The following is a 20,647-nucleotide window of genomic DNA, read 5'->3' on the forward strand; positions in this document are numbered from 1 at the left end:
AGGGACGGGTGAGAAGAGCAGCTGCCTGCTAGGCAGGACCCGGCCACCCTTCCCATACCCCGGCTCCGTCCCCCAGTGCAACGCTGCAGCCGTGCATCACGGCACCCCCGGCTGAGTCCCGCGAGGGGCAGGGAGAGCTGAGTGGAACAAGGATGCACAGGATGGCGGGGCAGGGGGGTGCTGCTCCCAAACCGCCGCTTACCTCATCAAACAGGTCGATCGAGCGGTACGGGGCCCCCCGCTCGGTCACGAAGCCAGCGAACGCCATGCCCTCCAGTACCTTGGTGAGGAAGTCATCCTCCATCAGTCCCCTCTGCCCAAGGAAGGCTGCCTGGAAGAGGGGAGAGTGCGCACCGTCAGCAGCGCCGTCCAGGCATCAGTCATCCTGGCTGACATGGCAGCGCGGATGACACCGTTACCGCAGCAAAGGACAGGCGCCCATGCAGCAGTGGGACCACGCCATCTCCTTCCCCGTCCCACGCAGGCGCAGGGACAGGGTTTGCACAGAAACCTCTGGCCCGTGGCAGCGAGAGGCGCAGGACACGCTCGGTGGCAAGCGAAGAGCACCGGCATCAGCCCCGGCGTGCACCCCGGGGGAGGTGGGGACGCAGTGGCCACAGCTGCGTGGCACTGTCTGTGGCACTGTGTGGTACACAGCTGTCCATCTGGCAGCTGAGATGAGGACCTCATCCTGAACAAGGCTTGTTCACCCCACCTCTTCCCCAGCCGTGGCTTTGAAGGAGCCTCTCACCAGCGCCACAAAGGCAGCCCGAAGCACCAGGTTTCCTGCGTCTGCAGAAAGCCCTTAGGACCCTGCCCTCGGCAGATGAGCGTGGGAGCTCGTCCCACCCATGAACCGCCGGCTGCGGCACACCACGTGCCTCCAGGAGCAGCCGCTGGGGAACAGCTTTTGCTCCTCCAAACACCCTCGCTGCACACTGACTCGCTGGGTGGGACAGGACGAGGGTGCTACGGCAGGGACCGCTCACCCACAGCCCCGACGATGCTACGGACCTCCGGACCACTGTGCCACCCATGCTCGCCCTCCTCACCGCTCTGCGGAGCCGCCGGACCAGCCCCTTCCCAGGGGAAGGAGCCGAGAGGCGCAGGGCTCGGTGCCGGAGCCACGGGCACCGCACCCGAACACGGATTGCTGAGTCCCGTGGCCCTAAACCCGCTGCGAGAGAAGCGCAGATGTTGCCGTGACCAAAGCAGCTAAATAAGTGAAATTCAGGCTATTTTGTACTGCATGCTGGTGCTGCACAGAATGATTTTACGAAATGAAAGTTCCTTATACTTTATTCATTTTGTAGCAGTTTTATGAAAGGCCATTTTCTCATGCTTACTGCATGTTTATGATTTTATGGAACTACTGAATCTTTGTCAGGCACCTGTCAGGAATCTTTATTGAGCATAAAAATATAGCTCAAAACCCTTATGAACATGCTGCTGACTTTAAATGTCAGAGACCAGAGCACACAGGATCAGAATCGTTAAGGTTGGAAAGGACTCTGAGATCATCGAGCCCAACCGTTCACCGAACTGCCAGGTCCACCTCTAAACCCTGTCCCTGAGCACCACATCCACGCGTTTTTTGAGCACTTCCAGGGACTGTGATTGCACCCCTGCCCTGGGCAGCCTGTTCCAATGCTTGACCACCCTCTCAGTGAAGAAGTTTTTCCTCACATCCAACCCAACCCTGCCCTGGCGCAGCTTGAGGCCGTTCCCTTTCGTCCCATCGCTTGTTCCTGGGGAGCAGAGACCGACCCCCCCGGCTCCAGCCTCCTTTCAGGCCGTTGCAGAGAGCGATGAGGGCTCCCCTCAGCCTCCTCTTCTCCAGGCTGAGCCCCCCCAGCTCCCCCAGCCGCTCCTCCCCAGCCTTGTGCTCCAGCCCCTGCCCCAGCCTCGCTGCCCTGCTCTGGCCATGCTCCAGCCCCTCCATGGCCGCCTTGGGGTGCGGGGCCCAGCGCTGAGCACAGCATTCGAGGGGCGGCCTCACCGGTGCCCAGCGCAAGGGGACCATCCCTGCCCTGCTCCTGCTGGCCACACCAGTCCTGATACAAGCCAGGATGCCACTGGCCCTCTTGGCCAATTCATGGAGATATTTCATGGAGCCCAATAGTTGCTAAAAACCTGGTCTGAGCAGAACCAGCAAGGGAATCCTCAATAAATCAGATCTGGAGCAGCCACAGAGTTGGAGCAACGTGGCATGGCCAGAGCTCTCTGGGCTAAGAGCCTCCTGCGTCTGTCAGGAGTCCAGGACAGCAGGATCCTGCAGCTCTTTGCAGAGCAGACACAGCACAGGGGGACGATCCCTGCCCTGCTCCTGCTGGCCACACCAGTCCTGACACAAGCCAGGATGCCCTGGGCCCTCTTGGCCACCTGGGCACACTGCTGGCTCATGTTCAGCGGCTGTCGACCAGCACCCCCAGGCCCTTTCCCGCCGGGCAGCTCCCAGCCGCTCCTCCCCACGCCTGCAGCGGTGCCTGGGGTTGCTGTGCCCCCAGGGCAGGACCCGGCCCTGAGCCTTGCTGACCCTCACCCCGTGGCCTTGGCCCATCGACCCGGCCTGGCCAGGGCCCTCTGCAGATCCCTGCCCTCCAGCAGACCAACGCTCCCGCCCAACTTCCACCAACATGTTCCAGCGCAGAGCAGCACTGGTGATGCACGAGCCCAGGCCCTGCACGCCCACATGCACTCTCCTGGCACCCTTTTGTGGGCACAAGGTGTTGCCCCCTCGACCTTGCGGCAGGCTGGGCAGAGCGGGAAGGCGCAGGCAGCAGGAAGGCTCCTGCCTGCTTGTCCTCAGCGACCTGGAGCACGCAGCGGGCAGGGCACGGCTGCGGCAGGGCTGCGCGACGTGGCTGCGCCAAGCTGCAATGCTCGAGTCCCTCTACTCTCGCTCCCCGTCTGTTGGTCTCCTCCATGGATGCCCAAACTCTTCAAGCTTTTCCCTGCTCTCCCTGCCCTGCCAGCCTTTCTGGTACAGCTAGTGCTCCAGACGCGCTGGGGAAGGCAGGCCCTGCCTCCTTCCTCTCCCCAGATCTTAAGAAAATCCCCAGCTCCAGGCCAGGAGGGGAGGGACGCCTTCCATGAGCCTCAAAGGCCGCTTGACGCCAGGCACACGGGACGCCAGCTGCAGTGCATCTGACCACACACAGGCGTAAACAGGGAAGCGCTATCTGACCCCCAAGACCTTGGGATGGTCAAGGACAAACAAGGGATGCAGGTGGACCCGGGAGCGATGTAGGAGAGGTCACTTGCTGGAAACACAGAACCGTCTTCTAGATACAGCTGTATTTGTGCAAACCTCTTCACAGATCAACTTGTCCCAACCTCCGCCCAACCCACCTGGAAAAGACCTATTCCATAGGGCACAATTCTGCCGCGTGGACAGGCGGCCGTCGAGCAGAAGGAGCCGAGTCACTGCAGAAACACGTCCCCTGCCCTCCCTCGCTGGCCAGGCCCCGGAGGCTCCCTCCTTCCCCATTGCACCGCTCCCAGCAGCGGCTCCTTCCCCTCCGGAGCTGCCTCCCCTCTCAGAGCAGAGCCAGGCTGGCAGACCCCCAGCGCGTGTGCCCGGGCCAGCACCTCACCTTATGGAATCGGATGACCGGCTCGGGATGGATGCGGATGATGTGCAGACACCAGCGATAGCCCTGAAGCAGCTGTGCAAACAAGCGGAGGAAGACGGCACGGATCTCCTTATCCTGCGAAGAGGGAAGGACAGCGTGGTCAGGCAGAGGCTGCGGATGAGCCAGCTCACGGGGGCAGGAGTTGACACCCAGCACAGAGGCGAGGGGATCAAACCACACGTCAGGGTCAGCATCTGCTGAGCAGGGCAGGAAACTCGGCAGAGATTCCAGGGAAAAAGGGACACGGCAGGCTGGATTCACCGCTCTGCCTCCCCTTCACAGCATCCCCGACGCTGCACGCAGAGGAAAAGGGAGCTCCCACAGCCCTGGGGTTTGCTCAAGCACCCAAACGTTCGGTGTCTGCCTCCAGCCCCTGCTCCAGCGCGGCAGCAAACCCGGCAGCCCCTGTCCACGGGCCAGCTACTGAAACGGCACTGCTGGCTCCCAGGCCGTGGCTTGGAGCCGCGGCCTCGGTGTCCTGGCAGTATTGAGCTTTGCCTCTTAACCTCAGCAACACCAAGACGGAGACGGGCCTGAAATCGTGCCTGTCCACTCCATGCCCAAGAAACGGGGTGTCCAACAGGGACGGCAGCCTCCGAGGAGGGGTCCCCCTTCCTCCCCGCTCCACTCACCTGCATTTTGAGAGAAGAGGCGGAAATCGTTGAAGGGGGGAATGCGAGATCTGCCACCTCCAGCTCTGGGTCCAAGACCTGCACAGACAAGGCACAAAGCACGTTCAGCCCTGGCCCGGGGGGGATCTCTGCCTTCACAGCTGGAAAAAGCGAGCGGCATTCCCCAGAAACCCAACAGCACCCACAGAAAAGGTCCGAGGGGCTTGGAAACAAACCTACAGGGCTGGAACCACCAGGTATCAGAGAACACTCTGCCGTGCAAGGGAAGCCTCTAGGCCTGACCCTTCCTCGTGAAGCCCCGCTGCCCGGAGTGCGGACCCCGGGGACAGCTCGGCGGGCTGAGGGCAAGGGGAAGGGGGAGATGCATGCCGCGGGAGGGCCAGGGGCTCAGCACAGCGGGGCTGCGACAGAACCAGCCCCCCCGCTGCCCCCAGCCACGGGCGAGGAGCAGAAGCTGAGGCGTGCAGCATTTGTTTGGCGCGGCTGTCCTGGGTAGGCTCTCGCATGGCCGGCGCTCTCCGGGAACACGCGAGCAGCCAGAAAAGCTTCAGGGCCGCAGCTGCTTCCTGCCCACAGGCTGGGAGCCAGCCGCCTGATTCCCAGAAACCTTTGGCAGAACCACCCCCCTCCAGCACTGCCATGTGCCAGAGGCCATCAGGATCAGGAGAGGTCCCCTGTGCCATGGTCAGCAGGACCCCGAGAGAAGGACCTCTGCTCTCAGAGGAGTCCCTGCTGCTCCGTCCCCAGCCCCCCTTGGAAACGTGCACCATTCCTGAGGTGTTTGCAGCCTGCAGATGGGGAACGGCTGCAGCACTCACCATGGAGAGGGCTTCCCGGGTCTGCTGGAGCAGAGGTTCAGGGAGCAGGGAGATGTGGACACACTCGGGGACGTTCACTGTCCCGCCGTCCAGGTCTGCGATAACAACATCCAGCTGGAAGTGGCAGGAGAGGCATGAGACAAGGCCAGGCTTTCCGACACCCTCCCCACCACCTCCCGCTGGGCGACGGAGAGCGAGCGAGGGGGCAAGCCCAGCTCAGGAGAGGAGGGCTTGGGACCGGTGTCTGACTCCTCTCCATCTTCTGCGAGCACTCTAGCCCTCACTAGTTATTTTCTCTTATCCACCGTCACCGGACCCAAGCATTTGCCAATACACAAGCTACAAAGGGATCCCATCGCTCCCTGCAGCGAGGGTGGCAGGGGGAGGACGACCTGGCAGGAGAGGGACGCAGCTCTGCCCGGCAGGCACCTGCCGTGACTTTGTGGCATCAAACTCCTCGGCACCTTATCAGCCCGGGTGAGGCGTCCAACACCGACCCGACACAGAGCCCATCCCGCTTAACCACAGGGGCACGCTGCAGTTTGTTCAGAAGGCTGCGCGAAAGCTTGTTTCAGTTTAGGTCAGACTCGTTACGCTTTGATTTAATTCAGCTTCTGAACTGAAGCCTGAAGTGCCAACACAGCCTCTTGGACCAGCGCTGCCAGCCAAGTCTCAGATCAAATCCTCGGCTAACCCCAGCCGTTCGTGTGCAGGCTCTGCAGCCCAGAGCCCCGACGACGCGTGGCCCAGCCAGCCCCGCTTGGCTTGTGCGGCACGTCTGGATCGCAGCCCGGGCTGGCCAGCCTGAACAAGCAGAGCCTGTGCGAGCCGGCGTGGTCAGCCTGCTGCCCAGGCACCCTCAGGACAACGTTTGCCGCTATCTGAGACTGCTGACACATGACCCCCGCTTCTTCCTTGGACCACTTCTGCTCCCGGCACAAGGGACGGGGTACACGGCCTCTCACCAGCTCCTGCGTCTCCGACTGGAAGATGGAATGGACTCCGATAATGAAGGGTGTTGGCGTGCTCAGTACCTCAAGGAGCTGTGCAGGCAAGATGGGCACATACGTGAAACTGCAACCAAAAAAGAGCATCACTGCAGCCAGTCGAGCCCTGCTCTCTACCCAAGCACCGTCCTCGACACCAGCCGACAACCCCCACCTCCGGAGGCTGCGGGGTGACTACGTCCCCAGAAAAACAGGCTTTCTCCTGGCACTCTCAGCCCTTCGGACAGTACGTGCCCGGCAGCTGCGCAAGGTTTCTGAAGGCTCATGGACACTGACCATGATCATTCTCTGGCCCTGGAGTTACAATCTAAGTCTGACCAAGGGAAAGGTTTCCAGCAGAGCAATTTAAGTCCAAAAGAAGGCTTTCTTTGGAATACAAATAGCCTTTCTGCAGCCTGGGGGTATGGCAGGCCAGCATGGAAACAGTGCACCAGGAGCTGGCAGCAACAATGGCCTGTCTATCTCAACTGTCCTACTTGGGAGATGTGCAAACAGCCCCAGTGGCGGCCAGTCTGCGAGCCGGCGGCCCCGGCCGGGCCCCGCAGGTCAACAGCATCACCAGCTCCCCGGGGCTGGGGCGAGCAGGGTGCCAGCCGCCCCGCAGGAGTCACCGCGGCGGCTTGGCCACCACCACCGGCACCTTAACAAAAGCTCTGTATGTGCGTGCCCCTTTCTAGGGAGGGCAGAATTTGCACCACGGCTTTCTGGAAGCCTCCCAGTGTCCAGCCCCACCGTTCAGCGAGACTTTGCGCCCGGGGCTGGGACGGAGGGCTGCCAGCGGAAGCGGTGCACTGATGCTCTGTGCAATCCAGATGAGAGAAGGGAAAGGGGATGGATTCTGGAGAGATAAGCACCTCTGGCCTCTCCCGCACACACCATGGCGTGATCACGCACTGCCGGACCATGTCCCACAGCCTGACAGGCTTGCTTCCCTCTGTCAAGAGTTGCCACGGCTAGGAATAGCGCATGCCAGCAGCTCCTGGAGCTACAGACACTGCTGGTAATGCCTCGCTCCCTGCTTCCAGTGCTAGAGCCCCGGTCTTGCCCTAGAGAGGAGGGAGGCAGGGGTGGAAGCACCCCTTCGCTGCTGTGGACACACTCTGGAATCACGTTGCTGTGCACGCCAAAGCCTTCAGGAAAGGGGCTTTCAGCACAGCCCAGACCTGTGGGCATTCACCTGCCCCTTCGCCGGCAGCACCCAAAACACAGCCAGTTACCAGTAACACCAGCTATGAGGCCGGGAGGCAGCGAGGGCGTGCAGCAAGGGGGAGGCAGGGCAGCAGCACGGGCTCGGCAGGCGGCTGCGCCCAGCTGGCTCAGGGCTGCGGGGCTCGAGGAGCCGCGGGGTTCCCTCACCTGTACTTGAGGGGGAACATAAGTGCAAGGAGAGCCCGGCAGGCATCGGTCAGCCTCTGGTAACTGCTGGAGAGAAACAGGATCTTGTGTTCAGTAAGCGCTGCACAGAAGAGATACAGCACATTGGTGATGCCTGGGGAGAGGAGGAGAGAAGAGTGCTCAGAAACGAGGGTTCTCCTCTGGCACCCCACCAGAGACCACCGAACCCCACCCCAGCTGGATCCCACTCCCCATCTCCGCGTTCTGCACAACAGAGGAGTTCAACACCCTCCCAAAAAGCCACTTCTGGGTCACCCAGGTGCCTGCTCCCCCAAGGAAGCCGCTCTTCGGAGAGACGCTCAGCAGCTCTGCTGAGCTGCCAGTGCCCTTTAATCAGAGGCACAAGGCCAACGGCAGCACAAATCCGGGCACTCGTTCCTGCCACCCCGGCTCTTTCTCATGAGATCCGGCCATGCGTCTGCGCCCGAGCTGGGGACAGCTGCCAGTCTCCTGCCCTCCTGGGAAAGGGAGGGCAAAGCGGGGCCGGGGATGGCTCAGTCTGAGGTGGCTGCAGCTGGAAGAGCGCCCTGAGCTGACAAGCCGGGCTCAGGAGCACGGTGGGAAGCGACATGCAGGGAACTCCAGCCCAGGACCCGGCCAGCTGGCTTTGGCACCGGCCCCGATGAGAAGGAGGCGCGGGGAGAAGTCTCACCAAGCTGGCGGAAGAGCAGGGCCACGCTGCAGCTGCTGACGGGAAGCGAGTCATTGATGGGTGTCTGGATCACCTGCCTGTCCCCCGCTCCCAGGGAGATCGTCCTCTGCAAGAGAAAACAGACCCAGTCACCAGGCGTCCACCCAAGCAAGGGGCGAGCACAGGCATCGAGGGCAAGCCAGCTGCCCGCTGCCTCTCCAAGCCAGCAGCAGCCCGAATCCCCCCAGTGCACAGGGCCAGGGCGACCGTGCCCTCGGCACAACACTCGTGCCCAACGGGGCAGCGTGTCCTACCACGGCACGCCGCCTCACAGCAGCACGGCTGCTGCAGGGAGAGGGAAGAGGACCCTGCAACAACACACGTCGCGTGCTTGGCTGGGGCCACGGGCTAAGGGGAGGAACAAGACCTGCCGAAACAGCCGGCAGCCCTCGCCAGCACAAGCAACTCCTCGACAGCTGGCAGAAGGAGGCAGCAAGCCCCGAGACCCGCACTGCGACGTAGCACACGAGGGCTCTCCAGGACCTCGCAGCCAGAGGGGAACAGCTCGCCTGTGCCGTGCCCAGCCAGCGCCGCCAGGCAAAGGAGCAGCACCAGCACCGCAGCCTCTCCCGTCGGACAGGGTGCCTCGTCCATCGGACAGGGTGCCTCGTCCAGGCAGCGCACCCAGGCCCTGATGGCTCCTGGTAGAAGGGCTGGGGACGGACAGACTGGGCACACTCTCATTGCTTCTCCTCCGATACAATTTTTTCCCCAGACCTAAGCTCATTCCCAGTGGCACGGGGAAGCCTACACGCCCCCACCCTCTCTCCAGGCTGCAGGGGCTGAAGCAGGACCAGATCCCTGCCCCTCTTCTCCTCTTTCTACAGCTCTCTAGGGAAATCGCTCCTCTGCAATAGCAGGTTTCGCCATGCGACCCACCTCCTCGCTCAGGCCCTGCAGCTGCAAGAGCTCACGCCACCGCAACAGCCCAGAAATCTGCTTCTGAAGGCCGCCGTCCTGGCAGAGCAGAACAAGCACCCCTGACCTGGTCTTCCACACCAGGCCACCATGTTTTCACAACCCCCAGGAGAGCGCGCTCACGGAGAGGCAAGCGGCGCACAGCCAGTCTGCCGCGGTGCAGGAAGGCAACCCCCTTCCCCGGAGCCCACGCACACGTTCCCTGCTGCCCGCCGGTGCAACGCACGCAGACGCACGCACACCCGAGGGTGCTCTGACCGAGACGAACGGTGCCTGGGCATCCGCCGCTGCGCGCGGCACCCACAAAAACGATAAGAGAGAGGTTGCTAACGAGGAGACAGACCCAATGAAAGAAAAGGTGTGCGTACCGCTGCTTCGTCGTCCGCGTCAAGCTGAGATAGAGACAGACAGAGATAGCACAGTCAGTTAGAAACACACAGAGACAGCAAGACAACAGGGAAGACGAACACAGGCAGAGGCCAACAACAAGCAGGGACCAGCGCTCTCGGAGAGGAGAGATGCACACACACACACAAAGCAAAAGCGATAGCTGCTACGCTGGAACAGAGCGCTTGGACACAGCAGAACGGGTAAAGCACAGGGGGGAGTGCCACCAACAAACTGTCCTCCCTGTAGCACGCTACTTGTTCCCACAGCACAGAGCAATCCTGCAAGAACTGGGAGGTGACAAATAATTGTGCCAAAAAGCGCTGTTCAGCGAGCCACAGCGGCTTGAGGAGCCGCCCTGGTCGGAGCAGCCTCTCCTCTCCATACTGCCGCTTACACGTCCCACCGGGGAGGAACCAGATGGAGCCGGACAGTCCTGGGCAGATCCTGCAGGAACGCTATGGCTCTCGCCCTCAGCCAGAGCAAACCCGGGACGCTCGGCACACAGGCACAGCCCCCGGGTGCCGGCAGCACCTTGCTTTCTTCTCCGGAGGACTCGGATACGAGTGCCATGCAGCGCTCTCCTGCAAACACCGGGACCACTGCTGGGCCCTCCCGGGACCCGCCTCGCTCTGGATTGCCAGAGGAAGCACCAAACCTACGGCGGGCCATGACGGCAGCCCAAGGGGCGCCACTTCTGCCCAGCACCCGCCCAAGAAGCCTGCACAGACACACAGGCTCAAGACGGCAGCCTCCCCTCGGGGTCATGGGCCGCAGCAGTGGAAGAAACCTCCGTCTCTAGGCAGCAGGGCCCTGGAGCGCTGCCCCAGCCTTGCAAAGGCTCCTCCACTTGGGTGCAGCCTGCGTGCGAGAGAATTGGACGGTATTTTTTGCTGGGGGAAGCGGAGCTCAGCTGAAAGTGAAGCCACTGCAGGAGACAAGTGCACATCCACGGTTATGTTCCAGGTGTTAGCGTGGCGGAAGAGCTCCGGGGGGTTGCGCTGCTGCCTCCAAATGCCTCCTGCCAGTGGGTCCAGCTGGGCTCTCTCCACTTCTGTCATCTCCAAGTCAGCTTCAATTAGCCCTTCCTTACCCATCTGCTGCTCACATGAGCAAGACTGAGCCCAGCTGGCCTTCCTGGAGCAGGAGGAGGAGGGCTAGAGGAACACATGGCTCAGAGGGGAAAACAGGAGGGTTATCTTTGACGGCCTCTGTTCTGGGCACAAGCAAGGCTGTTGCTCCTCAAGCCCTGTCCATCAGAAATGCCAGCCACGCACAGGCACAAGCCAGTGGTTTGAGGAGAGAGCTCCAAGCTGCTCATCTGGCAAACGTTAGCCTTGCTTGGCCCGTCTCCCTCGAGCTGACTCGTCCCCGCTCTCACAGATGGCCCGTGACCACTTGGCTCTGGAGCAGCTCTCCAGGCAATCAGACAGGCCTGAGTGGAGGAGCGAGACCTCCCTGATGCAGGAATGACCAGAGACCATGGCAGTTGTTTGCACGGATCGATCGGTGACTACGTAAGCCAGCTGGTGGCCATGTCATCCAGTGCTCCACCCTGGAGGGAGCAAGGAGCCAAGACCAAGCTGCCTCGTCATGGGAAGCTGTAGCTAAGCAAAGCAGCAAGATCTTCTGATCGAGGAGGTGAGAGACTCCAAATCACAGACGTTTGTTTCTACTCTTAAGCGCTTGGGAAGGCACTGCCTGCACTAGCCAAGCGCTTGCCAGCAGCAGTGCACTGCGGCGGCTCCTCAATAGCCAGCGCGCTGAGCCAGACTCTGCCCCCGAGTCAAATCAGCCTTGCTCAGCTCACCCCAGCACAGCAAAACCAGAATACAGCTGAGCGAAACACCCCTGCTTCTATCAGAGCTGCTCAGGAGGCAGAAGCACGGCGAGGGAAGAGGGAAGGGGCAGATTACCCACCTGAGCTCCCCCGGTGATGGGGATGGTGCACGTCAGGAGGTTCCCAATGACGTTCTCCAGGGACACACTCAGTCCATCCACGTAGATGGTATAGATCAAACCCAGGCTGTTCTGGAGAGGAAAGCACAGCACAGCTGAGCATCAGGGTGGGAAGCAGACGCGTACAGGTGCCGCTGGGGAGGCTCCAGTTCGGAGCACCGTCGCACAGAGGGGCTCCCAGTGCTTGTCACCAGACAGATGCACCCTGTGACAGTCAACTTGTGGGTGCAGTGCTCGAGGTCTTCCCCCTCGGGCCTCTCACAGCGAGTCCTCATCGCAGGACAGGGTATTTAGCACGTGCTCAGTTTGCTTCCAGCCAGCAGCACCTCCCCATCCCAGCACCCACCCGTGCCCCTGGGCTAGAGCTCAGCAGGAGCAGCGCAAAAGGGGTTCAAAACCTCAGAGAGGGGGTGACTGAAAACAGCTGGACTTCTCCAGCACCCCCAAGCACTCCCAGTCCCTGCAGATTTGCATCAAGTCTCACAAAAACCCCAAGTCGGGGACGGGAAGGAGACCCCCTTCTCCACCGAGGGCTGGCCGAGACACCTGGCCGGGCCCCGCTCTGCTCGCCATCTGCCTGGCATTTGGACAAGGCCCTTAACAAGACATTTTAATTTATGGTCAGCCCTGAAGCGGTCAGGCAGTTGGACTAGCTGGCCACTGGACATCCCTACCAACTGAAACACTCTATTCTGTCTGGGAAGCAACACCAACTCCAGCACAGAGGGACTAAGGGCCACAGGCGCAGGGCAGCGTTCAACACAAGATGAATAAGGAATTTGAGGAATTTGTTTTCAGGGCACCCTCTGGGTGGTGTGTTTTTTTTTTTTTTTTTTTAACTCAAACCATCTCCCCATGTCAGCGAGAAAACAGAAATACTGGGGCTTCGGAGAGCAGGGGCCAGGCAGGCTACTGCACGCTGGGATAACCGAGCGGAGAGCAAGCGCACGCTCCTGCACGTCCACGAACACGCTGCTCTGCCGGACGCTGCACGGAGGGAGCAGAGGAGATCCGAGAGAAGGCGCAGCCTCCCCAGGAGCCAGAAGGGAGCCCTGGGTACCCTGCCCCTCTTCCCAAGGGCTGGAGCCCGCCCAGCTTCAGGGGCCACGGCAGCTACGGCCCCACGGCTGCTGGCCAGCGGTGAAGGCTCCCGGCGTAATGTGTCTACGGCTTGGCCTTGCCCTGAGCAAGAAGCAGACCCTCAGGCCAGCATCACGCTGACCAAGAGGACCAACAGGTCCTGGGCTACGCAGACCTAATCAGAGAAGAGAAGGAGCCACAACAACCTGAGTCTTGTGCTGGGGAAGTAAGAGGCTGCACTTCATATTTAGCCAGTCAGCCATCCGCCCGAAGGGCAAAGGCAGAGCGCCCACCCATCGCCCGGCTCCTGGCAGGGACCCGGAGCAGCGACAGGAAAGGCAAAGACGGCTCGACAGGCGAACGCACAGTTGTTCTGCCACGATCTGAGCCTGCTCTGGCTTCCCCCAGGCAGGTCAGAGGTGCGTGGCACTCGCTGCTGCGGAGCAGAGATCCCACTCCCAGAGCTGCCACGCTCAGAGCCCTTCTGGGGACACCCAGCGACATCTGGGTTTGTGTCACGGCTAAGGGGGAAATGACCCAAGGCCCGGGACAACAGGGCTGTAGTGCTCTTGTCGCTCTCTGTTCCTCCGAAATCACCAAGGGGGACAATTCAAGCAACCGAGCAATGAAATGAGGCAGCCAAAGACGCAATGCAAACGTTACTGGGCCTCCTAACAAAACCAGCCAGGGAAGACGCGCAGTCAGGTACGCGAAGACCGAAATGAGCCGGGCACCATTTCAGCGCGGGCCCCAGGGGAGAAGCGCTGGCAGCAAACGTCCGTCCGCTGGAGCCGGCTGGCTGACCCGCTTTCCTCCAGTCGGCCCCGAGCAGGACCGGCTCGGCCCAGCAGGAGAGCAGCAGACGCCGCAGCCCGGCCGACCTCGCTCTGCTCTCCCAGGCTGGGAGAAAATGAACAGCTCCTGCGTTTTAGAGAATTCCAGCTCCACTGAAGGCAAGGCGTGGCAAACCCCAACCTGGATGCGAGGACGACCATACAACGCAACCACGTGCAACAAGGGAAATGGACTGACGATCCAGGCTCATCCCTGTTCATATGCTCCCTTCTGTCTCGGGCTTACTGCTCCCGCTCGCTGGGAAGGAGTCGCTGCTTTAACACCAGCTATCAGCCACGGCAGGCTTGGCTTGGGATCAGACAACTTTCCCAATAAAACACGCAAGTACACAGCTTTTCTCCTGTGAGGGCGGTTGAACACTGGCACAGGTTTCCCAGGGAAGTTGTACAGTCTCCATCCTTGGAGATAATTCAAAACCCAACTGGAGGATACCCTGGACGACCTGCTCCAGCTGACCCTGCTTGAGCAGGGGTTGGACCAGAGACCTCCAGAGGTGCCTCCAACCTCAGTTACGTGGTTTGGGGCTGTGACACTGCGAAGCCCCAAGTTTCCGCTGCTCCAGCGGCTCCAGGCCAGAGAACGGAATGATTTTCTCCCCCCCCGTCAGTTATTAATGCCTTGAGCACACTGTGGCTGAACGCCCCGCGGGAACACCAAGTGCTCCCATTCACAGAGCCTGTGAACAAGAGGTTCCAGAACAGGGCAGCTACCCAGAAGTGATCTCCTCGCAGCGGCGGGGGGGGAAGGAAGGGCACAGCCTGGCCTGATGGAGAGCACTGCCCTCCTGCAAGCTCAGCACCTGAGCAAGCTAGCGGAGAGCCCACCGTAAATGCCAGGTGGATTCCGACCTTGGACCGAGAGGAGCAGCCAGGCAGGCAGCCTGCTCGGCCCGGAGGGGGCTGCCCGCGCCCCGCCGGCCCCCGCCGCAGAGCTGTGGACACGATACGCATGGAGGCAGTTTGTAAACATGCCAGCTTGCAGCCCGTGCCCTCCCAAACCTTATACAGCCACATAATGCAGCACGTTTAAAGAAAATAAAGATGGCAAAGATAAGGGCTCCCACAGGAACGGGCTGTTCTTCACAGTTTTTCTGTTAACAAAGCTGGGTCAAGGCCGCCAGCTGCCCGGCGCGGCCGAGCCCCTGGTTCGCTGTTCTGCAGCCAGCCGTTCAGGTTCAGCGTGCAGCTGCTGACCCGGCTTGCGGAGCTGGACCAGGATGCAACGAACGGGCTGGGGACAGGCCGCTCTCCCACGGGTGCTGTGCCAGGGTGCTCCTACAGCTCCTGTTCCTGGCAGCAACTGCGTGGCTCCTGGCTGCTCCCGGAGCCTGAAGAGCTTTACTAACGCTGCTCTCCTCCCCCTCCTGCATAGGGGACCTGCTCCCCCCGCCCGAGCCGCGGTGCGTTTGGACTTACCCTGAACACCTCTGCGTGGTCCAGTCGCGACACCAGCACCAAGCTTTTGGGAGCAAAGAGCTGCGCGGGTTGAACGGGAGACGATGGCTCCTCTTCCTCCTCCTCCCCCTCCCCATTCCTGGGGTGGCTCTGAGGCTAGGGAGACACACATCAGCCAAGTCCCAGGGTTAGAAAAAGATGCTCTTCCCTCTTCCAAACCTCTGACGCCAGGGCTCAGATTCCTCCAACATGGGGAACCACTGGCCAAAGGCGAAGGCAGCCGGATGCCTCCCAGCCAGTGCTGCCCACCACCCTTCCCAACCTGCCTCCGCAGGCAGGACCCCGGCAGCCCGCAGTACCTGCGCGCTCTCGACGGCCTCCCAGAAGGTGAAGCAGGCGCAGTAATGTCGCTCTGAGTTGATGTCGGTCAGCACAGCCACGAAGAAGGTGGGGGGGTTCCTCTCCGTGAAGAGCTGCCAGCCGCTGGGCTGGCAGAACTGCAAGAGAGGGCAAGAGACAGCGGTCAGAGGGCCTGACCTGCCCGCACCGCTGCCCTCGCTCCCCCGCATCGCTTCGGCGGTGGGAGCTGGGAGCGTTGGTGGGCTGGACGATGCAAAAGCAAACCACCGGGTACCGACGCTGCCGGGTACCGGCTCCCAGGGACAGGGAGCTTGGTGTGGCAGCACACCGCCTATAGAGTATATAGGGAAAGAGGGCTGGGCCACCTTCCCTGGCTGCACATGCTGCAGCACCCATAGCCACCACGGTCCAGGGAGTGGGGAGCACTGGCCAGAGCCTCCCGTCCCCTCTGTGGGGGAGAACTGGGCAGGAGCCTTCCTCTCCTCTCCGCAGGGACAGCAAGAGCCGTTTGGAGAAACCCAAGCTGGGAAGAAGGGTGACGGGACACCCTGGCCAAGCTGGGCACCCTCCACCACCCTGCACCCATTTTGGAGCCGCAGGCGCTCGCCCAGCACAGGGGCTGCGAGGAGCTGGGCTGTGCCGTGCGAGGAGGCTACCTGCAGCCAGCATCGAGCCTGCCAGGCTTGCCAAGTCCCTGCAGCCCACCAAGGGGGCGGGCGGCCGCAGGCAGGCACCGCACAAACTCCGGGAAGGAAAGGCGATGCGTCCCCGCAGGGCAGGGCTGCCGCCAGGCACCGGCGTCGGCTCCGGGAGGTGGCACTCCTCCCTCGGGACAGGCAGCTGGAAAACACCGGCCCAGGCTGCACCAACACCGCCCGTCAGGCAACGCCAAACACAGTTTTACCCATTTCTGGGGACTTTCCAAACACCCTCCCAGGGTATTTGGGTAATTCCAGCCAGCGGCCCCAGGACTGCCCCGGGGTTTCAAAGTCTCAAGGGATTTTTCTTTATTTCCTCAGCATCTGCATTTGGCTGGTGAGGAGCTGTGGAAAATTCCCGACACTTTGGGGCCCTCCCTGAGACAGCTCCCCAGAGCGGGAGCGCTCGGCTCCTGCCGGGGCCGGGGCCTGATGCGCTCTGAAGAGAAGGTGATGAGCAAAACTGAGGATGAGAATAAAGCGGCAAAAGGGCCAGGCTGGCAGAAAGGGCTGGCAGGCCACAAAGCTGCAGAAATCATTGCTCCAGCCCAAACCCTTGCGAATCGAAGCTGGTTTCAACCCGGTGAAGTCCTCCAGCTGCGCACCGCTCTCCGTGCCCACCCTCACGCTCCACGTGCAGGCACACGCTCCGCTGCACAGACCCTCCTCTCCTCCCCTGGGCAGCCCGGTGCAGCTGTAAGGGCTGGGCATCAGCCCAGGTACGGGCAGCTGCTTCCCAGACTCTGCCGCGTGCGTCCCTGCAAGCCTGCGTCCCAGGGCCTCTCCTTTCTGGTGCCACTTTCAAGCCGGGCTGCCTCCTGCCCGGCTCCCCCGTCAGCAGGCAGGAGGAAGGTATGGCTCAGCAGCCGTCAGGGCAAGCATACAGCGTCACTCTCCCAACAAGAGGGTTCCGCTCTGCTGTCAACCCGTAGCTCACCGCTCTGTGCAAACATTTCCCAGACATCGCAGAAATGACGAGAGCAAAGCACACAGAGCCGCTGCCCTCGAGGAGTTTGCTGCTGGGTCCCACCCAGTACTTCCCAGCTGCCACATGCCGGTGCAAAGGGATGCACTCCACAACCATGGTATCAAACCTTCCCTGCGGAGACGGGTACATACAAGCCCGATGTCGGGGGTCAAGTGTGTTCATCCAGAGGCCTGAGAAATGGAAGTCCAGGTCCCCCGGACTGCTCTCTAGAAGGGAACCCCAGGGAGACATCGACATCACCACCACCGGCGGGCGCAGGCTCTGCTCCACTCCCCGGTCACACCGTCTTCTGTGCCAAGGAGCCGCAGCCCATTCCAGAGGCAATTACACTGCTGAGAAATGGGCGCAGGGAAACGATGGCACGACACAAATGTGAACACACCTGAGCCTCCTCACTTGGGGTTAGACCTGCTCAGGCCAAGGCACGGCTCCGCCGTCTTCTGCCCCCGACGCGCGAGCTCAGCGCGGACCACCAGAGCCCTCGGTCCCCCCGTGGGAGGTGCAGGAGGCTCCTGACGCCCACCTGGCCTCCAAGCACCAAGCTGTTCTGGGACTCTTCCCGAGCCACGGGATGAGAAGTCAGCTTCTTAAAAAACAGCACCTGCTGAGAGCATGCGTCCCTTCAAACCGCAGCAGGTGATGCTGTGGATCGGGCCATGTCACTGGGGTATGTGGCTATGCCCTGGCTATGCCCCAGAGCCGCTTGCAGCCCAGTTTGATTGCGCTCAGCGTGCCCAGATGGATTGCACTCAAGTTCCTCAGCCGATTTATCCTGCAGAAGTCAACATAAAGCAGCCACGTGTTCGTAAAGCACCAGGCACGCAGACATCTGACCTCCACAACCATTGCCTCATGTCAAGCTAGATCCTCTAGAAAGGACGCACACCCTCCATGAAAGACAGGCGTAGGTTGGCTGGTGATTAGAACAAATGTCCTCCAGGAGCACCCTGACCGTGACCGATGGTGGTACCGTGGTGCACCGCAACACTGAAGGTGCCACAGTTACAGGAGGGCAAAACTACGGGCCCCCACGCGGAACTAAAGATCTCCGTGGATCTGCCTGTGCAAGAGGCGAGCTCTTCACCCGTGCCTTGCCCGGACCCAGCTCCGCGCTGGGAGGATGCTGACCCTCCCCTCGTTCCCCCAGCGCTCCCGGCGGCCTGCCCTCGGGTGCGGTACGACCCGCCGCCCGTGCGCCCGACCCGTGCAGGAGCCGCTCCGCACAGCGAGCACCGCAGCGGCGTCGGTCCCTCCTTACAGCACATCTCAGTGCCGCTGGGTGCCCACGGAGAACAAGAGCGAGCTGCAGACGGCCAGAAGAGAAGAAAGTCTCGATTCTTACTTGCGGGGGGTGTTGATGGAAGCGACTGAGCTGAAGGATGAGCTGCAGCTCCCCTGCAGACCGGCGCTGGTGGATGCCCCAGCCGGGCTGCACATAAGCCTCTCTGGAGCAACAGCCTTCGTTTGTTTAGAAAAATCCCACAGGAAGGCAGAGCTGCGTGCCGGGCTCTGCAGACACTGCCTAGAGCAGTTTTAGCAACAAAACCAACCTCTCATGACAACACGTGTGTGTGTCTGGCAAGCCTTGTTTTCCACAGCATTGCATGGATCAGCGCTGCTTTACCACCTTTTCTTCTTCCACCAGTTACATCACAGGCCTTGCCCAAGTTTGCAAGGATCGGTTTTGCAAGGATCTAGCCTACGATGTCCCAAGACGTCCCCGTGATCATTTATTACCACCCTGGAAAGCCACGGGAAGGCAACCCAACCCTGCGGCAGAGCTGGCTGCCAGGCAGGAGGGACGACACGAGCAGCCACCGGTCACCAGCGTCCCACTGGATTAAGGAGCTGCCTGCTCCGCTCCCGATCAAACCCACGCCGAAGCGTGGCGGCAGCTCTCCTCTCTCCTGAGCGTTGCCGAAACAGCCGCTGGCTGCATGGGCTCAGCTGTCGGCTGCCAGCCTCCGGTTCCTCCGCGTCAGAGGTGAAGGAAAGATCTGTGGGACAAGATGGACGCAGCAGAGGAGGGTCTGCTCAGCTACCATCACCTCACAGAAGCAAAGCAATAAAGGAAGCTTTTCTGCAAGCAGCAGAATCATAGAATCATGGAATCGTTAAGGTTGGAAAAGACCCTTAAGATCACCGAGTCCAACCGTTAACCCAGCACTGCCAAGTCCATCACTAAACCATGTCCTCGAGCACCACGTCTATCCGTCCTTTAAATCCCTCCAGGGATGGGGACTCAGTCCCTGCCCTGGGCAGCCTGGGCCAGGGCCTGACAGCCCTTTCCATGAAGGAATTTTGCCTAATACCCAACCCAAACCTGCCCTGGCGCAGCTTGAGGCCGTTCCCTCTCGTCCCATCGCTTGTTCCTGGGGAGCAGAGACCGACCCCCCCGGCTCCAGCCTCCTTTCAGGCCGTTGCAGAGAGCGATGAGGGCTCCCCTCAGCCTCCTCTTCCCCAGGCTGAGCCCCCCCCAGCTCCCCCAGCCGCTCCTCCCCAGCCTTGTGCTCCAGCCCCTGCCCCAGCCTCGCTGCCCTGCTCTGGCCACGCTCCAGCCCCTCCATGGCCGCCTTGGGGTGCGGGGCCCAGCGCTGAGCACAGCATTCGAGGGGCGGCCTCACCAGTGCCCAGCGCAGGGGCACCATCACCTCCCTGCTCCTGCTGGCCACACCAGTCCTGATACAAGCCAGGGTGCCACTGGCCCTCTTGGCCACCTGGGCACACTGCTGGCAGAGGGCCTTACCGTCCCCTGGAAGCAGAGACCCCCGGCCCAGGCCTGCGGACCCTGCCCCACCAAGCCCCCCCAGCCAGGGCCAGGACGCAGCATTCTCCTACGGGCACCTCTGCCCAAGCGCTCCCAGCAGCCAGGGAGCAAACCTCTTACAAACCTGTGCCCACCTCCAGCAAACAGGGAGAGTGAAGGCGTGTACACACAGGCAATTACCCGCTGGTTGGAAAACAAAAGAATCGCACTGTTTTATCTGAAAGCAGCAGAAACCCTGACACTCTCCGGTGCCCAGGCGCCAGGAGGGAACGCTGGCATGGGCTGGCTCGGGTGCCAGTGCATGCTGGCAGAGGTGAAATGTGTCCGGAGGCTTGGATGTACTCAGCAGGCACGACGACACGGCCTGCAGTACGCAACAACCGTCCACGAGCGGTCTTAAGACCGGGGAAACACCGCGCCGCGTTAAGCAGAGCTGCGGGGTTGTGGTACAGGACGTAAGGACCAGTGCTGCGGGTGGGATCGGAAGGGGAGAGGAGGAATGGCACTAACCCTCGCCAGAGCAGATGAACCAGCGGGTGCAGCACACCACAGCACGCACTTACAGCCACCGGTTTGAGCAGGAATCTCCGTTCCCGTAACGCATGCCTTGCTGGGTACCACCGCAGGCACTGCAACCAGGAACCCTTGGAAGGGAGAGCTGTTAGTCACAGCCCGAAGCAGGGCTCCCTGCCACGGTTTCACCTGCAGTAATACCCCGGCTCTCCCGGTTGCCCCAGGGCCTGGAGATCCCGCTCCCCCAGTCTGCCCGCACCAGGCTGGCAAGGGCAGCCAGCGCAACCCACCGCGGGCTCGAGGGCTGCCCGAGGAGACGGCCCTGGCCTCGGGGAGGGATGCTGCAACAGAGGAGGCATGTTCACATCCTGTGTCTCTCTCCAGAGGAACTTCCATCCATTAAAACGAGATATTTTTGTTTGGAAATGCTGTCAGGCAGTGCGCAAGGGCAGAAGCTACAAGTTCCTGCTCCCTACACACCCCAGAAAACCTTCTCCCCAAAAAAGCTGTTCAAAAGAAACACAGCAGTGGCCGCAATGTCATGTACAAC

At 61.5% G+C, this 20,647-nt stretch overlaps 1 protein-coding gene across 11 annotated transcripts in view; it reads right to left on the bottom strand.

Annotated features, from left to right (window-relative positions):
- Window positions 1–20,647, bottom strand: part of SBF1 (SET binding factor 1) — a 106,380-nt gene that overhangs the window by 35,620 nt on the left and 50,113 nt on the right. For 9 of the 11 annotated variants that reach the window (XR_014227826.1, XR_014227827.1, XR_014227828.1 and 6 more), the window contains exons 3-12: window positions 15,131–15,268; window positions 14,793–14,927; window positions 11,404–11,514; window positions 8,140–8,245; window positions 7,449–7,581; window positions 6,051–6,159; window positions 5,086–5,199; window positions 4,268–4,345; window positions 3,597–3,710; window positions 203–331 (exon numbers count right to left, since the gene is read on the bottom strand). Coding sequence is in view for 6 of the 11 variants with exons in the window: in XM_082308173.1 (XP_082164299.1) it covers window positions 203–331; window positions 3,597–3,710; window positions 4,268–4,345; window positions 5,086–5,199; window positions 6,051–6,159; window positions 7,449–7,581; window positions 8,140–8,245; window positions 11,404–11,514; window positions 14,793–14,927; window positions 15,131–15,268 (1,167 nt within the window). In the remaining 5 variants the exon portion in view is untranslated. Of the gene's footprint in view, window positions 1–202; window positions 332–3,596; window positions 3,711–4,267; window positions 4,346–5,085; window positions 5,200–5,549; window positions 6,001–6,050; window positions 6,160–7,448; window positions 7,582–8,139; window positions 8,246–11,403; window positions 11,515–14,792; window positions 14,928–15,130; window positions 15,269–20,647 lie in introns of those variants that run through there. The other 2 variants (XM_082308177.1, XM_082308174.1) reach the window with 2 other exon arrangements.

Source organism: Platalea leucorodia, assembly GCF_965183815.1.
Source record: "Platalea leucorodia genome assembly, chromosome: 4".
In the NCBI taxonomy this organism is placed as follows: Eukaryota; Metazoa; Chordata; class Aves; order Pelecaniformes; family Threskiornithidae; genus Platalea; species Platalea leucorodia.